At 33.8% G+C, this 27,170-nt stretch overlaps 1 protein-coding gene across 4 annotated transcripts in view; it reads right to left on the reverse strand.

Annotated features, from left to right (window-relative positions):
* STK31 (serine/threonine kinase 31) overlaps positions 1-27,170 on the reverse strand; it is a 71,136-nt gene that overhangs the window by 11,260 nt on the left and 32,706 nt on the right. For all 4 annotated transcript variants that reach the window (XM_061165521.1, XM_061165519.1, XM_061165520.1 and 1 more), the window contains exons 12-22: positions 22,940-23,119; positions 21,248-21,364; positions 20,154-20,273; positions 18,938-19,069; positions 17,655-17,756; positions 15,967-16,047; positions 14,027-14,152; positions 13,296-13,421; positions 11,707-11,793; positions 10,848-10,997; positions 6,990-7,112 (exon numbers count right to left, since the gene is read on the reverse strand). In XM_061165521.1, coding sequence (XP_061021504.1) covers positions 6,990-7,112; positions 10,848-10,997; positions 11,707-11,793; positions 13,296-13,421; positions 14,027-14,152; positions 15,967-16,047; positions 17,655-17,756; positions 18,938-19,069; positions 20,154-20,273; positions 21,248-21,364; positions 22,940-23,119 — 1,344 coding nt within the window. The remainder of the gene's footprint in view (positions 1-6,989; positions 7,113-10,847; positions 10,998-11,706; positions 11,794-13,295; positions 13,422-14,026; positions 14,153-15,966; positions 16,048-17,654; positions 17,757-18,937; positions 19,070-20,153; positions 20,274-21,247; positions 21,365-22,939; positions 23,120-27,170) is intronic.

Below are 27,170 nucleotides of genomic sequence, written 5' to 3' on the forward strand. Positions count from 1 at the left end.
TGCTCTATTTTCCCTCTCTGTTCCCCAAGGGTCAGCAGGACCACGCCAGTGGAAATGAAACTTATATCCTCACAAGGCAGCAACAAGGCAGTAACAGTTTAACACTTTGCTCCCCCTCTCCTCAGTATCAACAGGAGTCAATAGAGAGATGATTTCCTCTCCTACCCACCAGGAGCAAGAAGAGGCAAAGCAGTGCAAATCAGCATTTCACTTTTGCTGAGGTGTTGTCAGCTGAGCTCAGAAGGGAGCTGCATATCTAATCTCATCTGAAACTGTACACTACACCTAAACAGGGTAACTGTCTGCAAAAACAAAAAAAAAAGATTAAATAGGATGCACAGTCTCAGAACATAATACCAGAAATGTTCAGGCTACAGTTAAAAATCACATGTCAAACTAAAAACCAACAAAATCTTAAATGAGAAAAAGATAATCAACAGACATCAAGATGACACAGATATAGGGATTATCTGACAAAGATTTTAAAGTAACCATCATAACAATGCTTACAGACCAATTAGAAACCTGCATGAAAGAAACAAAAAAAAAGAAAGCCTCAGCAAAGAAGACAGAAGCTATAGAGAAAATCAAATAGAAATTTTAGAACTGAAAAAGAACAACAGAACAACAGAAAGAAAAAACTCACTGGACTGGCTCAATAGCAGAATAAATATGACAATGGAAAGCACCAATGAAATTGAAGACAGAAATACACAAAATACCCAATTTGAACAAGAGAAAGAAAATGAGCATAGACTCATGACCTGTGGGACAATAACAAAAGATTGAAAATGTGTATCATCAATCTCAGAAAAAAAAAAAAACAACAAGAGTATAGGACTAACAAACTATAAGAGTAGTAGCTGAACCAAATTTCACATATTTGCTGAAAAACAAAGTGAAGCTGAACAAACCCCAAACAAAGTTAAACCCAAAGAAATCCATGCTAAGACACATCATAATCAAACTTCAGAAAAATACTGACAGAGAAAAGTCTTAAAACCAGATGCAGAGAAAAATTACCTACAGAGGAATGATTCAAATAACAGTGGATTTTTCACGAGAAACTAAGAAGGTCCAAAGAAAGCTGAATAGCGTTTTTTAAGCAATGAAAGAAAAGAACTATAAACTCGGAATTCTGTACCAGCAAAAAATATTCTTCAGAAATGAAGGTGCAGTTAAGATGCTCTCAGATGAAGGAAAACTAAAGACTTTTTCATCAGAAGATTTACCTTTTCTTAAAATAGAAAGGAAATGATAAAAGAAGAAACACTGGAACATCAGGAACAAGAAAGAACAAAGAAAAAAGTAAAAACATGGGTAGACGTTATAAATGATCCTTCATGTCACACTTTGAGAAATGAACTCCAAGTCTCTGCATTTGAATCCAATAAGAAATCAATGATAAGTCTGAGATTCTTGGTTGGATCTCAGAGCAAGTTCAGGAACATATGAAATTCCTGCACAGAGGGCATTAGACATGTTAGTAGTTCCATCAGCTAGGAACCTTAATTCTCCTACACCCAACTCCATAATAATGAGATCTATTCCACTCAGTCTACTTTATTATGATGTTAGAATCACTTCCAGATTTTAGGGGGCTGCCATCCATTTTCCTTCTCTGAGATTTCTCTTAACTGGAGTATTTTTTGAGAGGCACTCATCATTGATCACATTATCTGGGTTTAAAAGGAAAAACAAGACATGGAATATTACTTTTCCCTTGTCTCTAATTTGGGGATTAAACATCAAAATGAAGCATAATGTGTCAAAGGTATACCTGAACTCTAAACTGTTACTCACATCTATCCAAGACTTTCTAGAAGGAGGACGTGTCATCAAAGAACTCAAGGTTGGAGATGTCTTAATAGGGCACTGTAAAATGTAAGGGTCTTCATAGTAGTCAGTGCAATGGCACTTAGTGGCTTATCTCTGAAGCCTGAGCCCCTTCTGCAACTGTTCATCAATTGGCTTCAGTGAAGGCTGTACCTCCAAGGCTGTATATGTGATGTGAATGCAGCAGGTGGTCTTGCACGGAGCCTCAAGACATAGAAATTCTGCAATAGGGCATTACTTAAGAAGTGGTATCCTTCTCTGACTCTCACATGCCTAATGTCTACACTTGGGATAATGATGTGCTCCCTTCACACAACTGTTTAGGAGAAAGCAATGAGATAAAGTTCAAAAAGTACTTAATAAGTACTTTAGTTCCAGACATGCACTGTGTGCTCCCAACAAGGGAGGATGTTATCACCATGTTATAAACAGACATAATAATGGCCTTAGTTACTGAAAGTTGTTCAGTCGTGTCTAACTCTTTGCCATCCCATGGACTATCCAGGCCAGAATACTGGAGTGGATAGCCTTTCCCTTCTCCAGGGGATCTTCCCAACTCAGGGATCGAACCCAGGTCTCCCGTATTGCAGGTGGATTCTTTCACCAGTTGAGCCACAAGGGAAGCCCAATATTGTCCTTAAATGAATAAATATAATGTTTGGTCATACTTTGAAGAAAAATCAAATACATGTATCTTTTATAAAGTTATTCTCAATAAATAAAACCTTAAAGGGAAAGGATTTTTCTAAAAGCATATAAAACAGATTACAAAACATCTAAAAATGAAGATTGTGTAAAGAGGCTAAGCAGAAGAATAGGAGTTAAAGGGACTACAGGGTAGTCTAGACGTTCTATGATGAAGTCCAAAGATGAAGAATAAAGGAAGAGAAGCTAGGAAGTTGCTGATTGATTTGGCAGAAAGGGAAGATAGTTAACAAACACACAGTAGATGTAAGAGTAGTTATAGTAAAATGAGAAGATAGAAAGTCTTGTCGAGATAAAAATGTACTGGATTGGATTCTACTACTTTTGTAAAAGAAAAATTATAGGAAATCACAAAATCCTGGTTTTGGAAAGTAACTGAAATTTCATGAAGGCATGGGTCTCAAATTGTTAAGAAGGTCCAAAAAATGATAGGGAAGCCTGGCGAGCTGCAGTCCATGGGGTTGCAAAGAATCAGACATGACTGAGAGACTGAACAACAACAAAGTTGTTCAATGGGTAATCAACGTGGCCACTAACATCTTCTAGGAGTATCTTTGGAGTTGGAATAAAAAAGAGAATCTTCAAGTAAGTTTGCAAAGAAAGGTGCAAGTGGCCATGGTGGAGAGTTCATCTACTGATCTTGTTTCACTCAGGAAACAAGAAATATTTTATTTAAAAAAAAAAAGAAAAAACTAATACTTTAGCACATAATTATGTCTAAAATTTAAATATCCAATTTGCTACCCACAAAGGCATGCTTTTGTTCAGTTACTATTCCAGTGAGAGCACTACCCCAGAACACTTTTAGGCACAGGACACAGCAGCAAACAAGACAGATGAGCTGCCTAAAAGGAGATTACATTCTATGGACAGAAGCAGATGATAAAAAGACAAAGACATAAATAGTATGTTAAGAGAAAACTAAAGCAAGGGGAAAAGGGGAAAAGGGCATTTTAAAGAAGGCCAAATTGAAAAAGCGATACTTGAATAAAAGAAAAAACCATTCACTCTTCATTTTAAAATTATTCTGCTTCCTTGCAGTAGCACCCACAATTTTTTTTTTTTCAGTATCACATCAGAACTGCTCTAATTTTTCTAGAAATGCCGTTAAGAATTTCATTATAACCTGGAAATATACAAAAGAACCTTAATACAAGCAACTTTAAGAATGTACCAGTTGAAAGACGACTTACTGCTGGATTCAAACACTAAAATTTTCTGTAGTTAAAGGCAGTTTTCAGAATGTTTCTGTCATTTAATATGGGTCTCACAACAAAAATGATCCTAAAGCAAAATATCTTTTATGATACATCCCAAAATATTTAGTCAGTATTCCAGTTTTAATATTAAATAAGCTGTTAACTTTTACTTTTGCTAATTCCAAAACTTTTAAAAGTCATAATGTAACAGTAATCTATTCATGACTCTGGAAATGAGATCCTTTGCTAATGATTCCAGCTTAACTTTGAAGCACAGCCCTTGGGTCCTGACTTTTTTGCCCTTTTATATATTTTACACTGTGGTTTCTATTATAATTTACCTAGTTAATTGAGGAGGAAGATCAAAGTATCTGTAAACTTTGGTAGTAACTAACTTTCCTATCAATAAAATAGTTTTTTTTAAAAAGAACTGGAACAACTAAAAAACAGTTTTTTAGTTTTTTACGGTATCACAACAGCTCCAAAAAATTAAATACTGAAGTATAAAATCTAACACATATATAAGATCTCTAAGTTCAAAAATAACAAAATGCTGATAGAATAAATTTAAAAAGGCCTAAATAAATAGATTTGAGAATTAAAGGACTTAATAAAGATGTCAATTATTCAAAATGTTAATTCTCCCTAAATTGTTCTACAGATTTAATGCAGTTCCAAGCAAAGTCACAGAGGTTTTCTGCATGTATAGATAAGCTGTTTCTAAACTGTGTATGAAAAGGCAAAGATACCTGAATTGCTAAAACATTAAAACGTTAACAATGATGCAGAGCATCTGAAACTCTCAGACAGCGCTGGTTCTGATAATGCAAAATGGTGTATCCATTCTGAAAAAGTCTGGCAGCACCTTACAAAGTTATACATACAGTTACAATCTACCCAACAGTCTCCCTTTTGAGAATTTATTCTAGAGACATAAAAACAGGATCACACAAACACCTATACCTAAATGTTCATCAAAGTTTTATTCGGAATATCCCCAAGCTGGAAACAACCCAAATGTCCTGCAACAGGTGAACAGATAAACAAAGCTGGTACAGTCACATAACAAGAGTAGACTCAGCCACAAACATGGAGTCAACTCTCAATATACTGCAAGGCTTGAACGAATCTCAAAGTCATTATGCTGAGTGAAGAAGCTAGTCTCAAAAGGTTACATACTGTAAGGTAACATTTATATGACCTTCTTAACAAGACAAAACTGTAGTGACAGAGAAAAGATCAGCAGTTGCCAAGGGTTAAGGGTTAGGGGGAGAGAACAGGGACAGCATGTAAGATTTCTTTTTTTTCCCCTAAGTTATGGAACTGTTGTGTATCCTAATTGTAGTGATGAGTATACTAATCTACAGTATGTTAAAATTCACAGGACTGAACACCAAAATCCAATCAACTGTACTACAAGATAGTTTAAACATAAAATTTTTAAAAGACCTCAGTCAACATTACAGAAGAGCAGGAATTCAGCACAACAACAGTGTCACATTCATAAAGCTCTTTACTACCAGCTAATGAAGAAGGGAAGTTGATGGAATAAAGAGTGCCATCACCATACTTAAGTGATGTTTTATGATAACTCTCAGGAACATAAGAACATTTGAGACATTTACTTTCATCCTTGTGATGTACAGAATAAAGAGGTTACTGAAGCAGTGACAAACTCACGCCAGTACAGTAATCATTTCTATGGCCATCATGGTTCTGCGAAACCAGACAGCTTTAAATACACATGACAACATAAGGCTAAAACTTACCTAGGATTAACTGGGGCATGGGATTCCCACTGGTTACTACCTGGGTAGGTATAAACACCCTTTTAATAATAGCTTTATTGAGGTGTAAGTCATGTACACTAAACCACGTGCATTTAAAGTACATATGATATATATTCCTACAAAATCATCATCACTATCGATGAACATGGTGATCATGCCAAAAACATTTCCTTGTGCCCTTTTGTAATCTATCCCTCCCTGCCCCTCTATCCTCAAACCCCAGATCACTGCAAATCTCCTATCACCGTTGGTTAAGTCTGCACTTTTTAGAATTCTATATAAAGAGAACCATAAGTATGCATTCTTTCTTTCCTTTGGCTTTTTTAACTTCAAAGAATTATTTTGAGATTCCTCCATATTACTGGGTATAAAGGCATACTTTGGAGGCAGTGAGAATTCAGTTCTAGACCACTGCAATGAAGTGAAAATTGCAATAAAAAAGTGAGACAATTTTTTTGGTTTCCCATAGCGTATTAAATATGCAATAGCATTATATCTAAAAAACAATATACACACTTTAAGAATACTTAATTGCTAAAAAATGCCAACCATAATCTGACAATGCAGAGTTGCCACAAATCTTCAGTATATAAAAAATACAGTATCTGCAAAGTGCAATAGAGTGAAGAGCAATAGTACAAGGCATGCTTGTAGTAATACTTCATTCCTTTTTATTACTTAGTAGTATTCCAATGGGGCTTCCCTGGTGGCTCAGGGGTAAACAATCTGCTTGCCAATGCAGGAGACGTGGGTTCAATCCCTGGGTTAGGAAGATCTCCTGGAGAAGGAAATGGCAACCCACTCCAGTATTCTTGCCTAGGAAATCCCATGGACAGAGGAGCCTGGCGGGCTACAGTCCATGGGGTCACAAAGAGTCGGACACAACTTAGCAACTAAACAAAAACGATCACAAGTATTCCAATGGATATGCAGTAGACTATTTATCCATTTACCTGTTTATGGACATCTGGGTTCTCCCACTTCTTGCTATTACAAATGTCTCTACATGTTCAGAGACATTTTAATATATTGAAGAAAATGACTTCAGATCATCATCACTTTCTTATACTGAAATATAACACATCTGTATGTGTATATCTACACACACTATATATCCCTGTATAATGCATTATTATAAAGGCAAAAATGACCTTTTCTCCTCATTGTATTCCTGTGAAAAGTGAAAGTGTTAGCTGCTCAGTGGTGGCGATCCTGAGCTTCCCTCATGGATCACAGTAAAAAATCCGTCTGCAATGCAGGAGACCTGGGTTCTATCCCTGGGCTGGGAAGATCCCTTGGAGGAGGTAATGGCAATCCATTCCAGTATTCTGGAGAATCCCCATGGACAGAAGAGTCTGGCGGGATACAGTCCATGGGATGGCAAAGAGTTGGACATGAGTGAGCAACTAAGCACTTAACAACAAAATGACTGATTTGTTTCAATAAAAATGTAACATACCCACAATAAAAGGCAGCCATAAGCATATAAGTCAGAACTCGGAGAAGCAGGTTTTCCCATTTTCAGTTCAGGTGATAGCAAACTTAAGTCACCAACCATCATGTTCACTGAGGCTCGCTGACTCTACAAAACAGTAGGTCAAATATTTTAGAGGCAACACAGTTGAGGCAGCTTTCTGTGAAGCAATTTGCATTTAATCAACACAAAAAATATTCATTTGAAATATTTTATTCTCTCTCCACTTTGAAATATTTTAACCTAATTTCCACTATTATAAACAGCTCTTAAAATCAGTTCTCATGAAATTTAACAGTGAGACTATGGTTACACTGCACATTGTAGACTCCAGATTAAATATTAAGAGTCACTGAATCAATAAAATTTAGTACTTTCTTTAAAAATACACTTCAAAAGGGCAAGAGGTAGTGCTATTTTCTAACTCTGAAAATTATAAGTAATTTTTAAAAGCACACTTTCCTTCCCTACTGACCATTTTCTAAGTATACCATATCTAATGTGTCAAAAGGATGATCAATTACAAGAACATGAACCCTGGATTCAGATAAACCTTGACTGCAATACTCACTCTGTCATTTACTTGCTATATGACCATTGGCTTTAATCTCTTTGAGCCTAAATTAATTAATTTGTCCAAAGGAAATTAATTAACTTGTAACTACCTTAGAGTTACTGAAAGGTAAAGGTAATCACCACACTAATTACTTAGCATATATTGCTAAGTGTTAATTATCTTCTCCTACCATCCTTATCCTTGCTTCTCACAGTAGGATAGTTTGGGAGTAATACTTCCAAAGACCAGTAGCTATACTAACACCTGGGAACTTCTCAGAAACACAAAATTTCCACTGCAGAAATGCTGAATAAAAACCTGCATTTTATGCACACTTGAAACATATAATGTCATATACTAATTTCACCTCAATTTCTAAAAACTGCATTTTAACAAGATACCCAGGAGAATCACATGCAGTGTAAAGTCTGAAAAGCAATGTTTTTGACTATGGACTACTTTTCAAATTACTCTTCTTCCAGTTAGTACTTCAACAGAAATTAGGGTAAAAAAATGAAGCAAGAGGTGAGTTCAATCCATATTTCAGAATAAATCATTTTAAGGGTTTCCCCAGTGGCTCAATGGTAAAGAATCCACCACAGTGCAGGAGACACACAAGATATGGGTTCGATCCCTGGATTGAGAAGATCTCCTGGAGGAGGAAACGGCAACCCACCCCAGTATTCTTGCTAGGAAAGTCTCATGGACAGAAGAGCCTGGCCGGGGGGTCACAAAGAGTCGGACATGACTGAAGCAACTGAGCACGCAGGTAACAGCTGACAAATCAGCATAAACAGGAAGAGTACCTTGGACTCGCATTTACAGCTGAGAGAATGGCATGCCTTGGTAAACTAATCAGGATTCCTAAGAATAGAGAACTTTTAAACACACAGTTATTTTTCAGATGTTATCCTAATCTTCAAATAAATATAAAATAAACCTTTCAGCAAATTTTATTTGTATAAATTCTCTATAATCAAGCATTTCATTACAGTTTTACATTTTTATTTTCTCATCTTTTTGAGGTACCACATGAAAACCACTGAAACTGTACATAAACAGGTGGCATTATTCTATGACCTGCACATGACCAATATATAAAGCATTCGGACTTTTACTAGTCAAAAGGGAACTCCACACACAATAAATATTGGCAAGGATGTTGAGAAACTGGAATCCTCATATTATCACTGATGAGTATGTAAAACAGTACAGACACTTTGGAAAACAGCTTTGTTTCTTAAAAAGTGAAACTCAGACATCTACCATATAACCCAATAATTCCTTCCCTAGGAAAACATATCCCCACACAAAAACTTGGATACTGATGTTCAGAAGCATTATTCATAATAATCAAAAAGTAGAAACCCAAGTACCCACAAACTGATGAATGTAAAAACAAAGTACAGTAAATCCATACAATGAAATACTATTTGGGCATTTTAAAACCATAATCAAAAAAGACACATGTACCTTAATGTTCACTGCAGCACTATTTACAATAGCTAGGCCATGGAAGCAACCTAGATGTTCATCAAAACAGATCAACGGATAAAGAAGTTGTGGTATATATACCCACTGGAATATTATTCAGCCATATAAAGGAATGCATTTCAGTCAGTCCCAATGAGGTGGATGAACCTAGAGCCTATTATACAAAGTGAAGTAAGTCATAAAGAGAATGGTAAATATCATATATTAATTATATATATGGAATCTAGAAAGATGGTACTGATGAACCTATCTGCAAGGCAGCAGTAGAGACAGACACAAAGAATGGACTTAGGGACACAGCTGGGGAAGGAGAGGGGTAGGAAGAATTGAGAGAGTAGCAATGAAACATATGGATTATCATGTGTAAAATTATTAAATTGGTGCAAAAGCAATTTCAGTTTTGCACTGTTGAACTTTACCATTTGATACTGGAATACATTCTGAAATAAATGTGGTTATAAAAATTTTTTTTAGAAAAGCAATGAAGTTCAGGCACATGCTACAAGATGGATACATCTTGAAAACATTATGCAGGATGAAATATGCTAATCACAAAAAGCCACATATTATATGATTCCATACGCAGAAAATGTCCATAATAAGTCCATAGGGACAGAAAGTGGATCAATGGTTTCCAAGAGACTTAACAGAGGAAGAAAGGAGGAGTGACTGCAAAGCGGTATGGGGTTTCTTTCTGAGGGTGATAAAAATGTTTCAGAATTAGACAGTGGTGACTGTGGGTCTATATATACCCACAGTGGTGACTGTGGGTATATATATACCACAACTTCTTTATCCATTGATCTGTTTTGATGAACATCTAGGTTGCTTCCATGGCCTAGCTATTGTAAATAGTGCTGCAGTGAACATTAAGGTACATGTGTCTTTTTTGATTATGGTTTTAAAATGCCCAAATATTGTGACTATACTAAAATTAGTACTGAAATGTACACATTATATGTGAATTATATTTTAATAAAGAGAAATGCTCCCTTGTGATTGTATTTTGAAACTACTTACTCTACCAAAAAGAAAAAAATATTACAATATTCTATTTGATATATGTTATTCCTACAAACTGCCTCTTCTAAGGTAACATGACACCAAATTAATAGCCAATGTCATCAAACTAGAACTTAAACTAAATGGAAAAGTCCAAGATTCCCAAGTTTCTAAAAATGCCCACTAATCAAAAAATAGCAAAGCATGTATATCTAAATCTAATCCTTTGATTGGGAGAGTACCAGCAGATGGGGAGACAGGAGATGGCCATCTACTTTTCCTTGTGTATTCTAGCAATTAAATATTTCTTGATGATCATAAAGGGATTGTTGTTTGCTGTTGTTATTTGGTCTCTAAGTTATGTCCCACTCTTTTGTGACTCCATGGACTGTAGCCCATCAGGCTCCTCTACCCATGGGATTTCCAAGACAAGAATACAGGCGTGGGTTGCCATGTCCTTCTCCCAAGGATTGAACCCACGTCTCCTGCACTGACAGACAGATTCTTTACCACTGAGCCACCAGGGAAGCTCCAACTGATAAAATAATTAATGCTAATATTGTCAATGCTATTGACTATAATTTCAGGTTGCTCCTAAAACTTATGGTTAAAAAAAATTTAATGAACAAATTTAAAAACTCTTGCCCTAGCATCTAGCTGATAACATAGTAGCTTACACTACATGACATACCTTAAGGCAAAGATCTTATAATAAATTACCATATGATACAAAAGTGCCTAATAATACTAAATGAAATCTAGAACTTATTTATAAAACCACTATATTTTACCACAGATTTGGTGAAGTCAAAATCTCCAACAATTCCATGTTGACGGTTTAAAGCAAAAACATTGTTCTGATGAAGTGATCCATGAATTATGTCAGCCTTGTGCAATGTATGAAGGCCCTGGGCTACACCTTTCATGACCTTTAAAGCTTCCTATAGATAACACAAAAAGAAGTCAGGAAGTAGACAAATCATTTTAATAACTGAACCTTTTCTCTACTTAAAAGACTTTTTCAGAAGTGACTAAGCTTCCTCAAAATGAACCTTTAAAAACAATATAGCACAGAGAAAGAATTAAAGGCCAGAAGTCCTGATTATGTAACTGGTAATATCACGTAAACATATATATCACATATGTGTGTGTATATATATGTTTAATATGACTTAGAGATTATAGTCTCTAAGAAGACTTGAATTACAAACAATGACCATAGACCATCTAGAAAAGAAGAGAGGCTGAAAGAGTGTTACTGTGCAGAAAGAATCAGGTCATTGTTTACTGTTATTACGAATTCAAATTTACAACAGAAATGAAAGCTACTGCTTAAGACCAAGAGCTATACTATACAATTTACATACGACACAGTCTAATAGTTATAAGGATTACACTTTGGTGCCAAAAAGTTCCAACCCCAAGTCCTAGCTCAGCCTCTGGATGAGAAACCCTGTACCAGTCACTTTAATCTCTGTAAGCATCACTTTTCTAATCTGTATATAATGGGATAACTCATATCCCAGGGGTGATGTGACAATTAAATAATCAAAACTGTACACTGAAAGTGCGCAGCGTACCCTCAACAAACTTTAGGTGATACTTTCTCACTAGACACATCTATGGAAATAATGTGTTTTTTTTACTTACTTCTGAAGTTAAAGGCATGCTGGACTGAACAGCATTCAGATTTGCCCTAGGATAATATGGGACCATCAGATAAGCCATAGGATCAGACTAAGAAGCAAAACAGGAAATGAGAATCTAAGTGAAAAATTCTTCAATACATCTTCAGTATACAATGATTGTACAAAATAATTTTTCACAAAGAATTACTACTCTGCTGTGCAAAATCTTTTAAATTTAATTAGGTCTCAATTGTTTACTTTTGCTTTTTTCTTTTGCTTGGGAGACTGATACAAGAAAACACTGCCAACAATTTATGTCAAAGAGTGTTTCATATATATTCTTTTCTAGGAGCTCTATGGTTTCCTGTCTTACATTTAGGTATTAAACTATTTTGAGTTTATTTTTGTATATGGTGTGAGGGAATGCTATAATTTCATTGTTCCATATGTCACTATCCAGCTTTCCCAGCACCACTTGTTGAAAAGACTGTCTAAATAAACTTAAAAGCTTTGCACAGCAAAAGAATCCATCAACAAAATGAAGACAACCTACGGAATGGGAGAAAATATTAAAAAAATGATGTGACTAACAAGTAGTTCATACCCAAAATATACAAACAGTTCATACAACTTGATATTAAAAACAAAAATAAGCAGAAGAATAGATATGTTTCCAAAGAAGACATATAGATGGCTAACAGGCACAGGGAAAGATGTTCAGTATCACTAATTATTAGAGAAGTGCAAATCAAAACCACAATGAGCTAGCTATCACCTCACAGCTATCAGAAGGGCTATCATCAAAAAAATCTACAAAAAACAAATTTTGGAGAAGATATGGAGAAAAGGAAGCCCTTACATTTTTGGTGGTAATGTAAACTGGTACAGCCACTAAGGAAAACAGATGGAGTTCCTTAAAAAACTAAAAGCAGAACCACCATACAATCCAGCAATTCTACTTCTGGGTATATATCCATAAAACAGTAACAACAACAACAAAAATCCTAAAGATATATACACTTCAGTGTTCAAAACAGCACTATTTACAGTGGTCAAAACATGGATGTAACGCAAATGTCCATTTACAAATGAGTGAATTAAGAAGATGTGGTATATACAATGGGATATACATTGCCATTTGCTGCAATGTGGATGGACCTAGAGCATATTCTGCTTAGTGAAATAACTCAGAGAAAGACAAATACTATATGATATCACTTATATATGGAATCTAAAAAATAATACAAATGAATATATATGCAAAACAGAACCAGACTCACAGACATAAAAAACAAACTGTGGTTACCAAACAGGAGATGGAAAGTACAAGGGACATAAGAGGGGTATGGGATTAATAGATACAAACTATTATATATAAAATAGATAAGCAAAAAAGATTTACTATGTAATACAGGGAATTATACCCATTATCTTACAATGGAATATAATCTGCAAAAATACTGTGCTATGCTGTATACCTGAAATTAACACAAAATTATAAATCAACTATATATTCAATTAAAAAATTAAAAGGAATTACTTCTGTAAAGCTTGTAGCTAAAACATTTTAAATAAAATATTTTCTGAAAGAGATTAGCATAAAAACTTTACCTTACACAAAAATAAGAATATCAGTGGTAGCAACCCAGATTCTCCTTGAGCTTCTCTCCAAGCTCTGTGATAGGCGGCTGCTCTCTGAATTACCCTGGCTTCTGTGTCGACATCCACAGAATAGCCCTTTTACCAAAAAAACAGGAAGTGGAAGTCCTAAGATTAAAATCTCACTCTAACTATATATCATTTCAACTTAAATTTTATGTAAGTTAAAATACATCTAAATTTATTTTTTAATTGCATGAGTAGTTTTCCTATCTGCTTTAAATGATGTAATTTAAAAAGAACAATTCTATCAGTAGCTTAAAATATAGTCTACAATATATACCCACTAAGGCCGAATTAATTATCCTAACTATTATGATTAACAGTTTTGCAGGTCAATGAAGAGAAGAAATCAAAGAATAAAAGACTGTGTTGGCAAAACAGTTGAGATTTCAAATAGAAACATAAGAAAAATAAGAACTTTGAAGGGCTCTTAGCTAGATGATATTAAGTTCTCCTGAAAAAAGAAAAGCAAGTATATCCTATTAAAAACACATATTATTTAGGGAAATGAGGGAAACTTTAAATACAAGGTAGTTATGGCAACCAAACTGGAAACATAATCATACCAGCTAATTCATATAATTTAGAAAATAAACAGTGGGTCTTTACTTTCCTATAAAAGTACCCCCACCAAAGGTACTTCTCTGAATCTCCCACAAGTCCAGAGAACTTAAACTTACCTTTAAAAGAATTATCTGCCCGTTAACCTCAGAACATATCAAAGGACGCTTGCTGCTAAGCTCCTTCATAGGCTCAGCATCAAGAAGATCTCTTTCCAAGCTCATTGTAAGAAGACCACCAGAGTTCTAAGAATAAGTTTTTGTTACAGTTCAAGAAACCAAACCACCACAGCACTTTCAAATAACAAAATTAGTTACATACCATCAGATGGATTGGATATCATGAACTCTACTGCAAGCACCAATAAAACAAAAATATTTAAAGTTTTATATTTTTTCTATTTCCTGGCACTTGAATTCCCACCCAGAATGTAATCACCATACACTTAATCATGCTACACCTCTATAAGAGATTCTGAAAATGACCGGGATGAACCCTGCTTCTAAGGAACCCTGATGTTACTTGGGAAACTTAACGTGTTTCCTAAAAAATATTAAAATGATGAAAAATAAAAAGGCTGTAGAATGGGAATGAGAAGTTCAAAAATTAAGACTAACACAGTTCTAAGAACTAACAGAGTTCTAACACCCCTGCCTCTGTTTGAAATGGAATCCTCAAAACTGAAAATTTCTTTCAAATAATTTAATTCTACTCTGTATTCCTGTATACTGTATTCTGTATACTTTTTAAAAGGAATAACTTTTTGCACTAAAACATGACTATCGACATTTTAAATCAAGCTGAGATTTACTGTGGTATAGTCTTATTATTAATAATAGGGACTGTGAAATTATTTTGTTTTTTTAAGTGTTGTAACCATATTTAAGTAATCCACAATATATAATCAACCTACAGGGGATTTCCTAAAGCACATATCACAGGAAAACACCTTAAAATAATTAAGGGTACCCATAAGCCATGATTCTACCTTTTTATAATCTTTCACAATAAAACAGATTAGTGTATTTTTGAAATTAATTTTCAAGCCCCATATGGTATCACATACTTATTCATGCATCCTACATAAAATAGTCTCTAAGCAAAATTAAATAATCGCAAGAAAAATCTCACACTATTTTAAAGTCTAGTCTGAAAAGATTATTCAGTAATTGCTTTAACAGTTTACAGGACTTTAATCTTACATATTTATCAGTTCAGACATCTATGTGAACATTCCTTTAGGTACTATATTTAAGCTATTATCATGAACTTTAATCTTACATATTTACCAGTTCAGACATCTATGTGAACATTCCTTTAGGTACTATATTTAAGCTATTATCATGAACTTTAATCTTACATATTTACCAGTTCAGACATCTATGTGAACATTCCTTTAGGTACTATATTTAAGCTATTATCATGAACTTTAACATTCTAAACAATGTTAAAGAATAAACATCTCCTCTAGACCCTCATGGGCAGCAGACAAAATAATAAAACATAGAGTTAACAGACTCTGCTCTGAGAGCCAGAGATTACCAATCCTGCTCCACAGTGTCCTATCTAATATACTGATCTCCTAGCTTTGAATCCTGACTGCCTAGAAAATCATACTCACATTAACATATCTACCTTAACTTCTACCTCAACTTCTCCAGGATAATTTTTCCAGCCTGCTTTAAAAGATACATTCTGTTTATAAATTCTTCATGACTATCAGAGTCCTGCTTTTATTCTAACTCTTAGAACAGGAGGTAAAATTGCTTCATCATTTCAAAAAATAAACACCTTTAATTCAAATAAGTGCTATGCAAAATGTTTTCTCTTTAGTCATGAGAAGAGAAAATACAGAAAACATGCAAATTGATATAAAAATTAAAATGCAGTATGCAAGTATGAAAGAGAGTCTTGAGAGAGTCCTAACAATACTAAAAATCATTCAGCAGAAACATTTTTATAGTGAGAATATTATAGATTTAACACTGACACATAATTGTAACATCATCACTTTTCAGCACTCTGCATAGTAGTAATTCTCAAAGGAAACAAAGCTTACCATGTACTTAAGTAATCCTATTTCAGGATGAAGTAGAGGAAGCTCAGGGAACCATTTTTGTACTAAGCTACTCAGCTTCGCCTAAATTTTAAAAATAAATGTTTTTATTATAGATCAATGTATATTCAACTGTATATCCTGGTACCTCCCTTATTAAACATCTAACAAGATTTCTTATCTAATAATATATATATAACCTCATAAGACATAAAACCACTGATTTTGCCTTCTACTACAATAAATGAAAAGCAAGCTTCAACTTTACTAACAGAAGAAAAAGTTAATTACAAATTTTAAGCTTGGCTTACATATACAGGCACAAAATCTTGCCTAAAGTCAAAGTCCACACTCACTTCCAAGCTAAAATGAAAAAAATGTGATGAAAAATCAACTGGAATCATAAATTGTCACTAGTTCTCAAAATATAAGAACACAGTAACATTTTAAAATACTGGCTATTTCATTTAGGAAAAAAAATAAATCATAAAAGCCTCGAAAGAAAAAAATAAATATGTAGCTCTACAAAAGCTACTTTGAAGCAAATGTGTTAACTGAATATCCTTAGAAAAGTCACTTATCACATGTTTTATTCAGTAAAATTTCCAGACATTTATTTAGTTCACAGGAGACAGTTATTTTATACAAGATTCACAAGGTGAATAATGAAGTACACACAGGTAAGTTTGCTACATATCACATAATAAAGTGCCTATTATTTTCATAGTACTTTTATTCTTCAGAACACTGTTTCTTACCTTCCTTTTCTTCCCATAACATCCCTAAAATATAAAATGCAATACTGTTTCCATTTTAAAGACAAGATATGCTGACTGATGCTTCCAAAGTAACAAAAATCAGTGGTGAAACTTACCCTCAACTCAGTAGTTTTATTTTGTAAAACTCAACTAAATTATGGTGCCCTGTTAATGTTTTCACTGCAGTTTTAAGCTAAAATAATAATCACATAGACTTTAATAAAGGAAAAATCTTTGGGCTTTATGTTAAACAGAAAACAAGTAGTGGTGCAAAATTGTCTGTGATATAATCTTGATTCTTGTAAAAATAAGACTAAAAGGAAGATAAGTCAAAAGTTTAATGTAATTATACTACTGTTTGGCAACCTACTCCAGTATTCTTGCCTGGAGAATCCCATGGAGAGAGAAGCCTGGTTAGGCTACAGTCCACGGGGTCGCAAAGAGTCGGACACGACTGGGCGACTTCACTCACTCACCACCGACTGAGAAACAGATGATATTTCTTTATACTTTTCTGCAATTTTCACATCTGGAACAATGGTTATGAAATAATTCTGTCATCAGAAATTGATATCTAAATTCACATAAATATTATTCTATAAACAGTTAGTTGCTTAGTTGTGTCTGACTCTTTGCGACACTGTGGACTACAGACTGTCAGGATCCTCTGTCCAAGGAATTCTCCAGGCAAGACTACCAGAGTGGATAGTCAAGCCCTTCTCCAGGGGATCTTCCCAACACAGGGATCAAACCCGAATCTCCTGCACTGCAGGCAAATTACCATCTGACCCACCAGGGAAGCCCCCATACCAACATAACTATGCCAATAAAACCTCTAGCCTTGTGATTACTGTCCACTTCATAAAAACAGATATTTGAATGCAATTTTTAGAGTTAAAACTAATTCAACATTTCAAAGAATCAAATACTTACATATTCCTCCTGCTCATGATTAATTCCCTGAAAGACACTATTCCGTAACTGAGTTATTTCTTGTTTTATTTTTTCAATCTCAGATCCATCATGGTCATCAGACTTTAACCAGAAAGAAAAAAGTGACTTTACAGGCTTATTAAAGTAGACTGAAAACAAGTTCTTCCTAGTAAGAATTAATGCAACTTCTATGGCAAATCACTGTCTGATTTTTATGTATCCTTCCGTATCTAGCACTTAACAGTCCCTCATAATTGTCGAATTAATATTAGTTTAATATTAGTTTATTCTAACCCTGAATTTACCAAAACCTACAAAAAGGGATTATAAAAATAAAGCCATAAAGTCTATTACATAGATTTTTCTTATCTCTTAATCTGCTGTAGATTTTCTCTAAGATGACCAACTGCCACCATAAAATAAATATCAAGAATAGGAACCAGAATACAATTAAATTCCATGGAATCTTTCTCCATGTAAGACTTGATTTTAAAGAATCAGTAAACATGTGGCATGCCTACTACAGGAAAAACAATGTAGGACTCATAAAGACTCTGTAAACACTAATGATAATAAGTCTCCTTAGAAAGTACATGTCTTTAAGGTTAGATGTATTTCTATAAAGTTAAAAAATTAAACTAAAAAAGACCTCATGTCCTACAGCCCAGAATAGGATAAAACTAGAAAAATTTTAAACTATTAGTTCCACTCCAAGCTTAACTGCTCCAATGAGGAAGAAAGCTAATCAAAGTTGCATTAAGATATAATATAAACCCCTTTGATAAGTAAATGGAATTTATTCACGAAGTTTCAAGCCTAAAGGCTAAAAGTGTCCTAATTCTTCTTGTTCTATTACATGTGTAAACAATTTAAAATATCTGCAAGAAATACTACGTCCAGCCGTTAAAAAGAGAGTTAACAAAAGATATCCTGATCTTTATGACAAAATCCTACCTTTGGGGGAGCACCCTGTCACCTCTCAGCATGTAACAGGCTTGTTTTTAATAGACATTGTAACAGTCCAAGTGAAAAGTTTTTTAAATTACTCAAAAACATTTATGTTACTAACAACCAAAGCAACCATGTAAAATGTTTTTAGAAAACATTTCATGACATAGAAAAATGTTTTACATTATTAACGTAGTAACTTACAAACACAGACGGAAAAAGAGAGAAACTATATAAAACAAAAAGTGAATAATTTTAAAGAGTGTATTTAAGAAGCAGACCCCAAGTAAAATTAGGTACACACAGAGTTCATTAAGAACCAACTGTTTTCTTACTTCTTCCAAATTATTCTTTTCAACCAATTTCCATCTCAGTCGAGCCTTTAAGCTTTTCAGTGTCTTTTTAATGGAGAGCAAGTGATCCACGCTGGGGCTCTTATTTAAACATTCAATAATCTGTTTCTTAAACTAAGTGAGAGAAAGAGTTGTTATATTTTCAACACACAAACAGTAATATTTATTGAACAGTCACCTGACCACTCTAACTCTCTATTAAGATTCAATTAATATTTACTGAGCTCAGATTGAAATAAAAAATTCTACAATTTTCAACAAGACAATGCTACCCACTGACTTCTTGATTTTCTGCATATCTATTTAGAAGAATATCGTTCTAGCAATCAAAGGAGCAAAGGTAAAAAATATTTCAAGCTGGACATACAGTGAGACACACTTTGCTAAAGAAAATACAAAAGGGAATTTCCAGTGAGGGTGTAAACTGAATTTATCTTTTTCAAAAGCAGTTTGACAATATATATCAAGTTTCAAGAATATTCATTCCTTTTGAACAAGTAATTAATGATTTTTAGGAAACTACTTGAGGAAATACACAAGATTATGTACAAAAACTACATACAGTTTCAAGGTAAAAAAAATGGAAGTAAACTTAATATCTAACACAGATGAAAGGTTAAATAACATCATATATCTATGTAAGAGATGATGTTTTATTCACTCACAATCACAGTATAGAAGAATTATTAATCATATGGGAAAATGTTCATGAAAAATCATTAATGACAAAAACATTTTCAAAACAGTTTACAAAATGATGCAATACACATAATATTCATATGTACATATAATTTACCATTCAAAAAGGAAATACTCTGAAAACTAGCACTGAATATCTCTTAAGCTAAGGGGAATACAATCAATGTTTTTATTTCTACTCCTTATCTTTCTGTATATAGCAAGTTTTCTACTGTAAAGTTGTAAAAGCAGAAAGAAAAAGATAAAAGTTATGTTTTGGAGAGTGTAAGAAAAACCAAAGATTTAAAAAAAAAAATCTCAATGTATTTTATCAGTAAAATTGCCATTTCCACTATAGGCGGAGTTTAATTATAAACCAGCTAAAAACGGCTATAGTATTTTTCCAGAAATAGTAAATAATTTATCTACACAGTGGGTGTTAACTACTTAAGAAAAGTTTAAGTATTAAAAATTTCAAAGCATCTGTATATAAGACCAATAATATAAAGCATACTCCAACCTCAACACTGTCCTTGTACTTGGATTGTACTGTGGCAATAAGGCTTTCCTCTGAACGGATCTTTTGTAGTACTTGACTACATGTTTTTAAAATGATCTCCTTGTCTGCATCACCTTGTTCCTAAATGAAATTACACACACAGAATTATATATAAAGGAGTACAAAATAATTAAAACTTTTGATAACAATGGACAAAATTCAAAATGATACCTTTAACAAATTTGTATATTTCAAAATATTTTTTAAACATAGATCTTTTTCTAGGGAGAAGAGAAACTGATGTCAAAGATGTTCATATGGGGAATTTTATTCCCATAACACTATTATTCCTAAAGCTGTCTAAACTAGAGCATTAAAAGAAATCAGGAGTACTACTATGCTAAATATAAAAACTAAACAATATATAGAACTTCAAAACTATTTTTATTAACAACCATGTCTAAAATCAAGCCTGACAAAACCATCTAAATAAGGACAACTTGACAGTTGATGGTGGGGAAATACAGTAATGCATATGTATTTTTTTAATGTCACTTTGTATAAAATTACAAAGGGAAAAGAGAAACAAGCAAAATAACATAATCAACCAAAATAAACAATATAACCAAAATAAAGAACATAACCAATTTAGTAAGCAACCTAAAAAGCTGGTTAGGAGTCCCAGTGAGCAGTATTAACATTACAAAATACACTAATTTTTAGCTTTACACAGAATATATACAGTACAGAAAGAGAGCTACTAATCAATCTTGTGTATTCACTTCCAAAAGGTCTCTCAGATTTTATTTCAAGTTTTTACAAACTCTGAAGAGTCTTATCTTGTGGTTACTGGGTATGACAGACTTAAGAATTAAGTGCTATTGAAATCTGACAGAATCAGATTAACCTAAGAGTTGTTTTCCTAGAATTAAACATTAGATTTTGATGTGAAATATCCTACTAAAATGAAAATATTACCCTGTGGAAGAATAAGACTTCTCATTGTGTTTGGATTAGAACTTGGCAGTATTAGTATTTCAGACAGGCTTTTACAAGGAAAGCTAAGCCTACCTAGTTAAAAAAAACACTTAGCTTTAAGGAATATCAGTACTCACAATCTGAGATATCTTCAGCTCCTTGCAGACACCTGACTCGGTATTCTCCAGGATTTCATCAATATTATCAATTGTGTCATCAGAAATCAGTGATTCTTCCACAGACAGATCAAAGGCCTCATTTGTAAAAATAAAAACATGAATTATCTCATTTAATTATTCCAATTAATATTATATCCTTATACTTGGAGCAGAGCATTAGCCTATGTATTGCATAATGTGGGGGAAATAAACATTAGAAATATAAAGTACTACCTTCAAAAACCTTATGCATGGGAAAAGAAAAGGTACACACACCTTACACACTTAAAGAAAATACAGATTTTTGTTAAAGTAATTAGTGGTTAAGAGAGATGAGAGGACAATACAGAGGAAAAGTATGAGAAAAAAACAGGGACAAGACCAAGATGTTTTGAGGGAATAATTAAAAGAGACTGTCCAACTAAAAACTGGTAAAGAACATTGACTGCTCAGGTGGCAAGTTCAAATTGGACAGATGGTAGGTAGACAAAACCGGCCTTTATACAAAGGAATGGGTATGATTATACCTGATATTTAATGATGACCCACTAGAATTGAGGAATCTAAAGAATAAAAGTTAAAAATTAAACTCTGATAGTTTTCATCTCATTAAGAAAACTAAGGTAATTCCTATCAGGAAACAGACTTTATAATAAGGTACAAAACAGAATAAAATCATGGGTCCAAATTATAATATAGAACATAAAGGTCATAAGCAGTCACTCTGATTTCAGAGGTTCAAATCTGTGATTATGGATGTCTAGATTTGGAAAACAGCAATGGAAATGAAAGATAACAGACAACCTAAACAGAAGGATGATTCTGAAACAAAACAAGACAAAGAAATAACTTAGTTATGTTAATGAATCCAAAAGAATGCATCAAAAAAGAAGAATTCTAGAAGTAGCTGGAGATTAAAAGCTTTTTTTTTCCAAAACAAAGCTAGAAATGCATATTTGGAAGCCAATCACACAGAGAGATAAATGAGACCACAGGTATCTTTGTCCTTGCTCAGGAGGTTGCAAAGCAGACAGAATTAACAGAGAATCAGTAACAAAATTAGGCTAAAATTCAGCTAGGGTTCTGAGTACATTATACAAACCCATGCCTCAAAGCCTTTTAGAAAATTATGTAGTGTTTTCACAATAATAAATAGGAACTAAAAAAACTGTAAGACATCTTTTCTAATATTTAATAACAAGACTAATATTTCCCATTTTACATATCTTTAAGATATTTAAGATCATTAAAACCTGAATGACTTAAACACTGCCAAACATTTTAACCATGACTAGTTAGCCAACTAATGTTAAAACACATATATCTTTCTAAAAAAGAAACCAAAAAGAGGAAAGCTCTATCTTCTAAAGCACATACCGTTATCGCTACACTATAGCTGTAAAAGAAACACTTCAGTTGTAATAAACTCCATATATTATCTTACACCTGTTGCTTGACTGAAGTTGTTTTCATATACATCCTAAACAGAGAATGTAAATTTGTAAATCCCTCACTCTTCTATCCCAGCATTCTCATTTTTTCTCTTTTTTCTCTCTCTCCCCCTCTCCCCTCCCTTGCTCTCAGAAAAAAGTAAATTACATGTGGAAAATTTAAAAATATATATTCCCTGGTTTATGCTACAACATCACCAGGCAACAGAACTCCTGTTACCTTTAAAGTACTCTGGAACCATGCTACAAGACGTTGTATACAAATCTCTGTTTCATTTCTAACACTGGTGAACTCCTCTCTTTTATTACGCCTCCAGTCATTAAATTTCTCCAGTATTTCTTCAGAGTTAATTCCTTCTTTGGCCTGTCCATATACTGCTTCTAAAGAGGCTGACAAATCCTGCAGAGAGATACTTCTGTTTATTAAAGTTAATTAACTTTATATTAAGAGTAAAGCACCATATTAGAATCTGAGAGACAATGAAGTGGTATATTGAATCCCTATCTTCGAGAAGTTTATAAATAAAACTTTGAATATCTAAACATAAAAGCATAAAACTACCTAGAAGGTGATTTATTTGGATTATAATAGTAAAAGTTCATTAAATGAATTAAGGTTATAAACAGAAGGCTTTAAAGTCTTAGGTTTTTAATTAAGTAGCAAGTATCCTCTTTTCTCTGACTTTACATAAGAATCTATTTTGTCCTGATATGGCAATTTCTAAGGGCTACTGCTAAGTAAAAATAAACACACCAAATTGTACAAATAATTCCAATTAAGGAAAGACATTAAGCATACATATCTAGACAGCGTATTAAAAAGCAGAGACATCACTTTGACAACAAAGGTCCATATAGTTTTGATCTTCCCAGTAGTCATGTATGGATGTGAGAGCTGGATAATAAAAAAGGCTGAGCACTGAAGAATTGATGCTTTCAAACTATAGTGTTGGAGAAGACTCTTGAGTGTCCCTTGGATGCAAAGAGATCAAACCAGTCAATCCTAAAAGAAATCAATCCTGAACATTCACTGGAAGGAAGCTGAAGCTTCAATACTTTGGCCACCTGACACGAAGAGCCAACTCACTGGAAATGACCCTGATGCTGGGAAAGACTGAAGGCAGGAGGAGAAGGGGGCAACAGAGGATGAAGTGATTGGATGGCATTATCGACTCAATGGACATGAATTCGAGCCAACTCAGGGAAATAGTGAAGGACAAGGAAGACTGGCATGCTGCAGTCCATAGGGTCGCAAAGAGCTGTACATGACCGAGCTACTGAACAAGAATATACATTTAAAAGCAGTTTTAGAAAGGACTGGAAGAGACAAGAGAGCTTGATGGCTCCCTCCAGGACTAAGACCCGAGAAACATCAGAGAGACAAGAGGAAAACTTAATAGATCCAGAAAATTTTATCACAAACTGAAAAACCCTTAGAGAGAAAGAAGATGGTTGGTGCTTAGCACTGAATGAATACAATTACTGCACGTAGGAAACAGCCTGTACCACAGCAGAGAATCATCTTGAGAAAAGAGAATTTTCTTCATATGTTCTTCTCTCTTCCTCAGACTAGGCAAGAAAGCAGCAGCACAAACAAGAGGCAATGGGTTTATACAAGCACAGTACAGAAAACTAGATGAGGCAAAAAGTGATAACCAGCACAGAAGAGTTGGCCAAGCATTCTTCACCTTCCCTGAATACCCAGTAGCATTTACACCCAAGGGTAGCAACCCCTGGAAAAGAGGAAAGGCTGATGGAGAGGGACTGAGATGTCCTCTGAAGAGTAAGATTATCTAAAGCAGAAGCCAGTAGGTAGTAGTTGAGCCCAGACTGCAACTGTGTAAGTTCTGAGAAGCAAGCTTATCCTATTCCCTAAATCCACCTGAAGTCTCCAAAGTTATGGTCCAAGCTTTCACTCTTCCCAAGGTCCCTCTTCCACACTAACACATACGCACATAACAGCACACCAAGACAGTTGATAATTCTTCAAGAGAATGTGCAGTCCTGAGGAGAAGTACAGGGGATGATGAAATGTGTCAATAACGCAAGCACTCTGAAAGAAATACAACAAACTAAGCCACCTTATAAAAAGGAAGCAAAATCAATGGCCCAGATAACAGTAAGAACTCAAAATAAGCATAACAAATCTTCTCAAAAATAGAAAGAATATTGGAAACATAAAGCAAGACCAAATAATTATAAATAATAACCAACTGAAATTATTAAGCATGAAAAATAATTTTTGAAATAAAGAACACAATGGTTTGGTTAAATGGCAGAAGAAATATAGCAAAGAATCAATTAGTGACTATTGATTAGGACAGAAATGAGACTCATATCAACAACTACAGAAATAAGAAAACAATGGATTATTATTGTCAAAAATCTCAGGAGAAAATGGCCTTTGGATCTAAGATATTTTATAGTTCATTAAATAACTATTGAAAAGAGTTTAAATGTAAGCAACTGCTTAAATATTTGAATTGTTTAAATATGGTATCCTGAGACATTTAATACCTCACAAAATCAACCACTCAAACCCTGCTTTAAAGGACTCTCAGAGAGTACTCTAAAATACAGTGAACCAAAAGATATCAACAATTTATGAAGTAAGAGTCAGAAAATAACTCAACTCTACAAAGTTTGTTACTTCAGTTATCATATACAATACCTGTAACAATCTGTGAGTAAAATCGTAGACAACAATTGTGGTTATTTGGTTAGCTGGTATTTGGGAGAGAGATACAGACAGACAAGACCCACCAGAGGCAAGTGAGAATGTTCTAAGGTATAAAGGTAAGAGGGTAGAAAAAGAAGAAAAAAAAAATAAATCATGATAAACAGAAACACAAAAATAATCACAGAAATAAGTTCTAATAAAATAGTAATTATATACAAATCAACTAAGTTACCCATTAAAAGGCAGATTTAAATGTTTGATTCTTTTAAAAAATGATTGACTGGAGTGTTGTCTAAGAGAGACATATAAAATAAAAGGAAGAGAAAAAGAAACTATATATAAGGCAAATATTAACCAGAAAGACAAGTAGGATAAGAATTTTAAAAGGAAACAAAAATAAAATTTTATCCCAAAGCACCTTAAGGGAAAACTATTATTACCTAATAGTTTAAAAATACACAGTTTAAAATACGTAACAATCATGAATTCATTAACACTTAACAATAAGCTCTGAAATATTTTGAAAAGTTAAAGAAAACTAGAATATATATTAACTAGAAAATATAAAAAAAAATCAAAACTTACAAAATGATCAGATAAAAAACTAAGCAAAGATACAGAAGATTAAAGTTTCAGATCATAGCTTAAGCTGTAGATCAGAAACTGCACACAAAAAACCCAGAATATATTTTCTTCTTGAATTTATAAAAACAGTCATAAAATATTAACCGTGTATTGTAGGCCACAAAAGAAGCCTCAATAAATGCTAATGAAATCAAATATCATGACATTTCACTTCTTTGATCTTCATTATAAAAGTATAAGTTATATTGCTTAATTACTTGAAGAAAATAAATAAAAATTAACTATTTTTCAGCAAAATAAAGAGAAATTTAAGAATAATCTGGTGACAGAAGGGAAGAGTAGAAAGGGAGACAAACCAGATTTGGCATAAAGTCTTTTAAGATTAAACTTTAAAAACAAAAGAGTCTTAAAATGATCTTGGTTGCCGATCCTTTAACTCTGTAACAGTTAATGAGAAGAAATAAACCATTACAGAGTAAAGAAGCTGCACCGCAGACAGGTGAATTCTTACATCACTGTCCTTTTCTATGCAAATCTTATTTCACCACTCCGGAATAACCTATACTATTTATTCAATTCTACTTAAGAAAATGTTTCAAATAATGGCTCCAATGGTTCCTCAACCATACACAGTAACAGGAAAACTACATCTTTAATCAAATTGCCAACATCCGCTGGATTGTATAAAAATCTAGAGAATTCCAGAAAAAGATCTATTTCTACTTCATTGATTAAGCTAAAGCCTTTGACTGTGCAGATCGCAACAAACTGTGGAAAATTATCTTAAAGAGATGGGAATACTAGACCACCTTACCTGCCTCCTGAGAAACATGTATGCAGGAGGTCAAGAAGCAATAGAACAGGATATGGAACTGTTCCAAATTGGGAAAGGAATACATTAAGGCTGTATATTGTCACCCTGCTTATTTAATTTATATGCAGAGTACATCATGAGAAATGCTGGGCTGGATGAAGCACAACTGGAATCAAGACTGCCGGGAGAAATACCAGCAACCTCAGATATGCAGATGATACCATCCTCATGGCAGAAAGCAAAGAATTAAAGAGCCTCTTGATGAAGGTGAAAGAAAGAAGTAAAAAAAGCTGGCTTAAAACTCAAAATTCAAAAAACTAAGATCATGGCATCCAGTCCCACCACTTTATGCATGGCAAACAGATGGGGAAA

Source organism: Dama dama, chromosome 18 (assembly GCF_033118175.1).
Source record: "Dama dama isolate Ldn47 chromosome 18, ASM3311817v1, whole genome shotgun sequence".
In the NCBI taxonomy this organism is placed as follows: domain Eukaryota; kingdom Metazoa; phylum Chordata; class Mammalia; order Artiodactyla; family Cervidae; genus Dama; species Dama dama.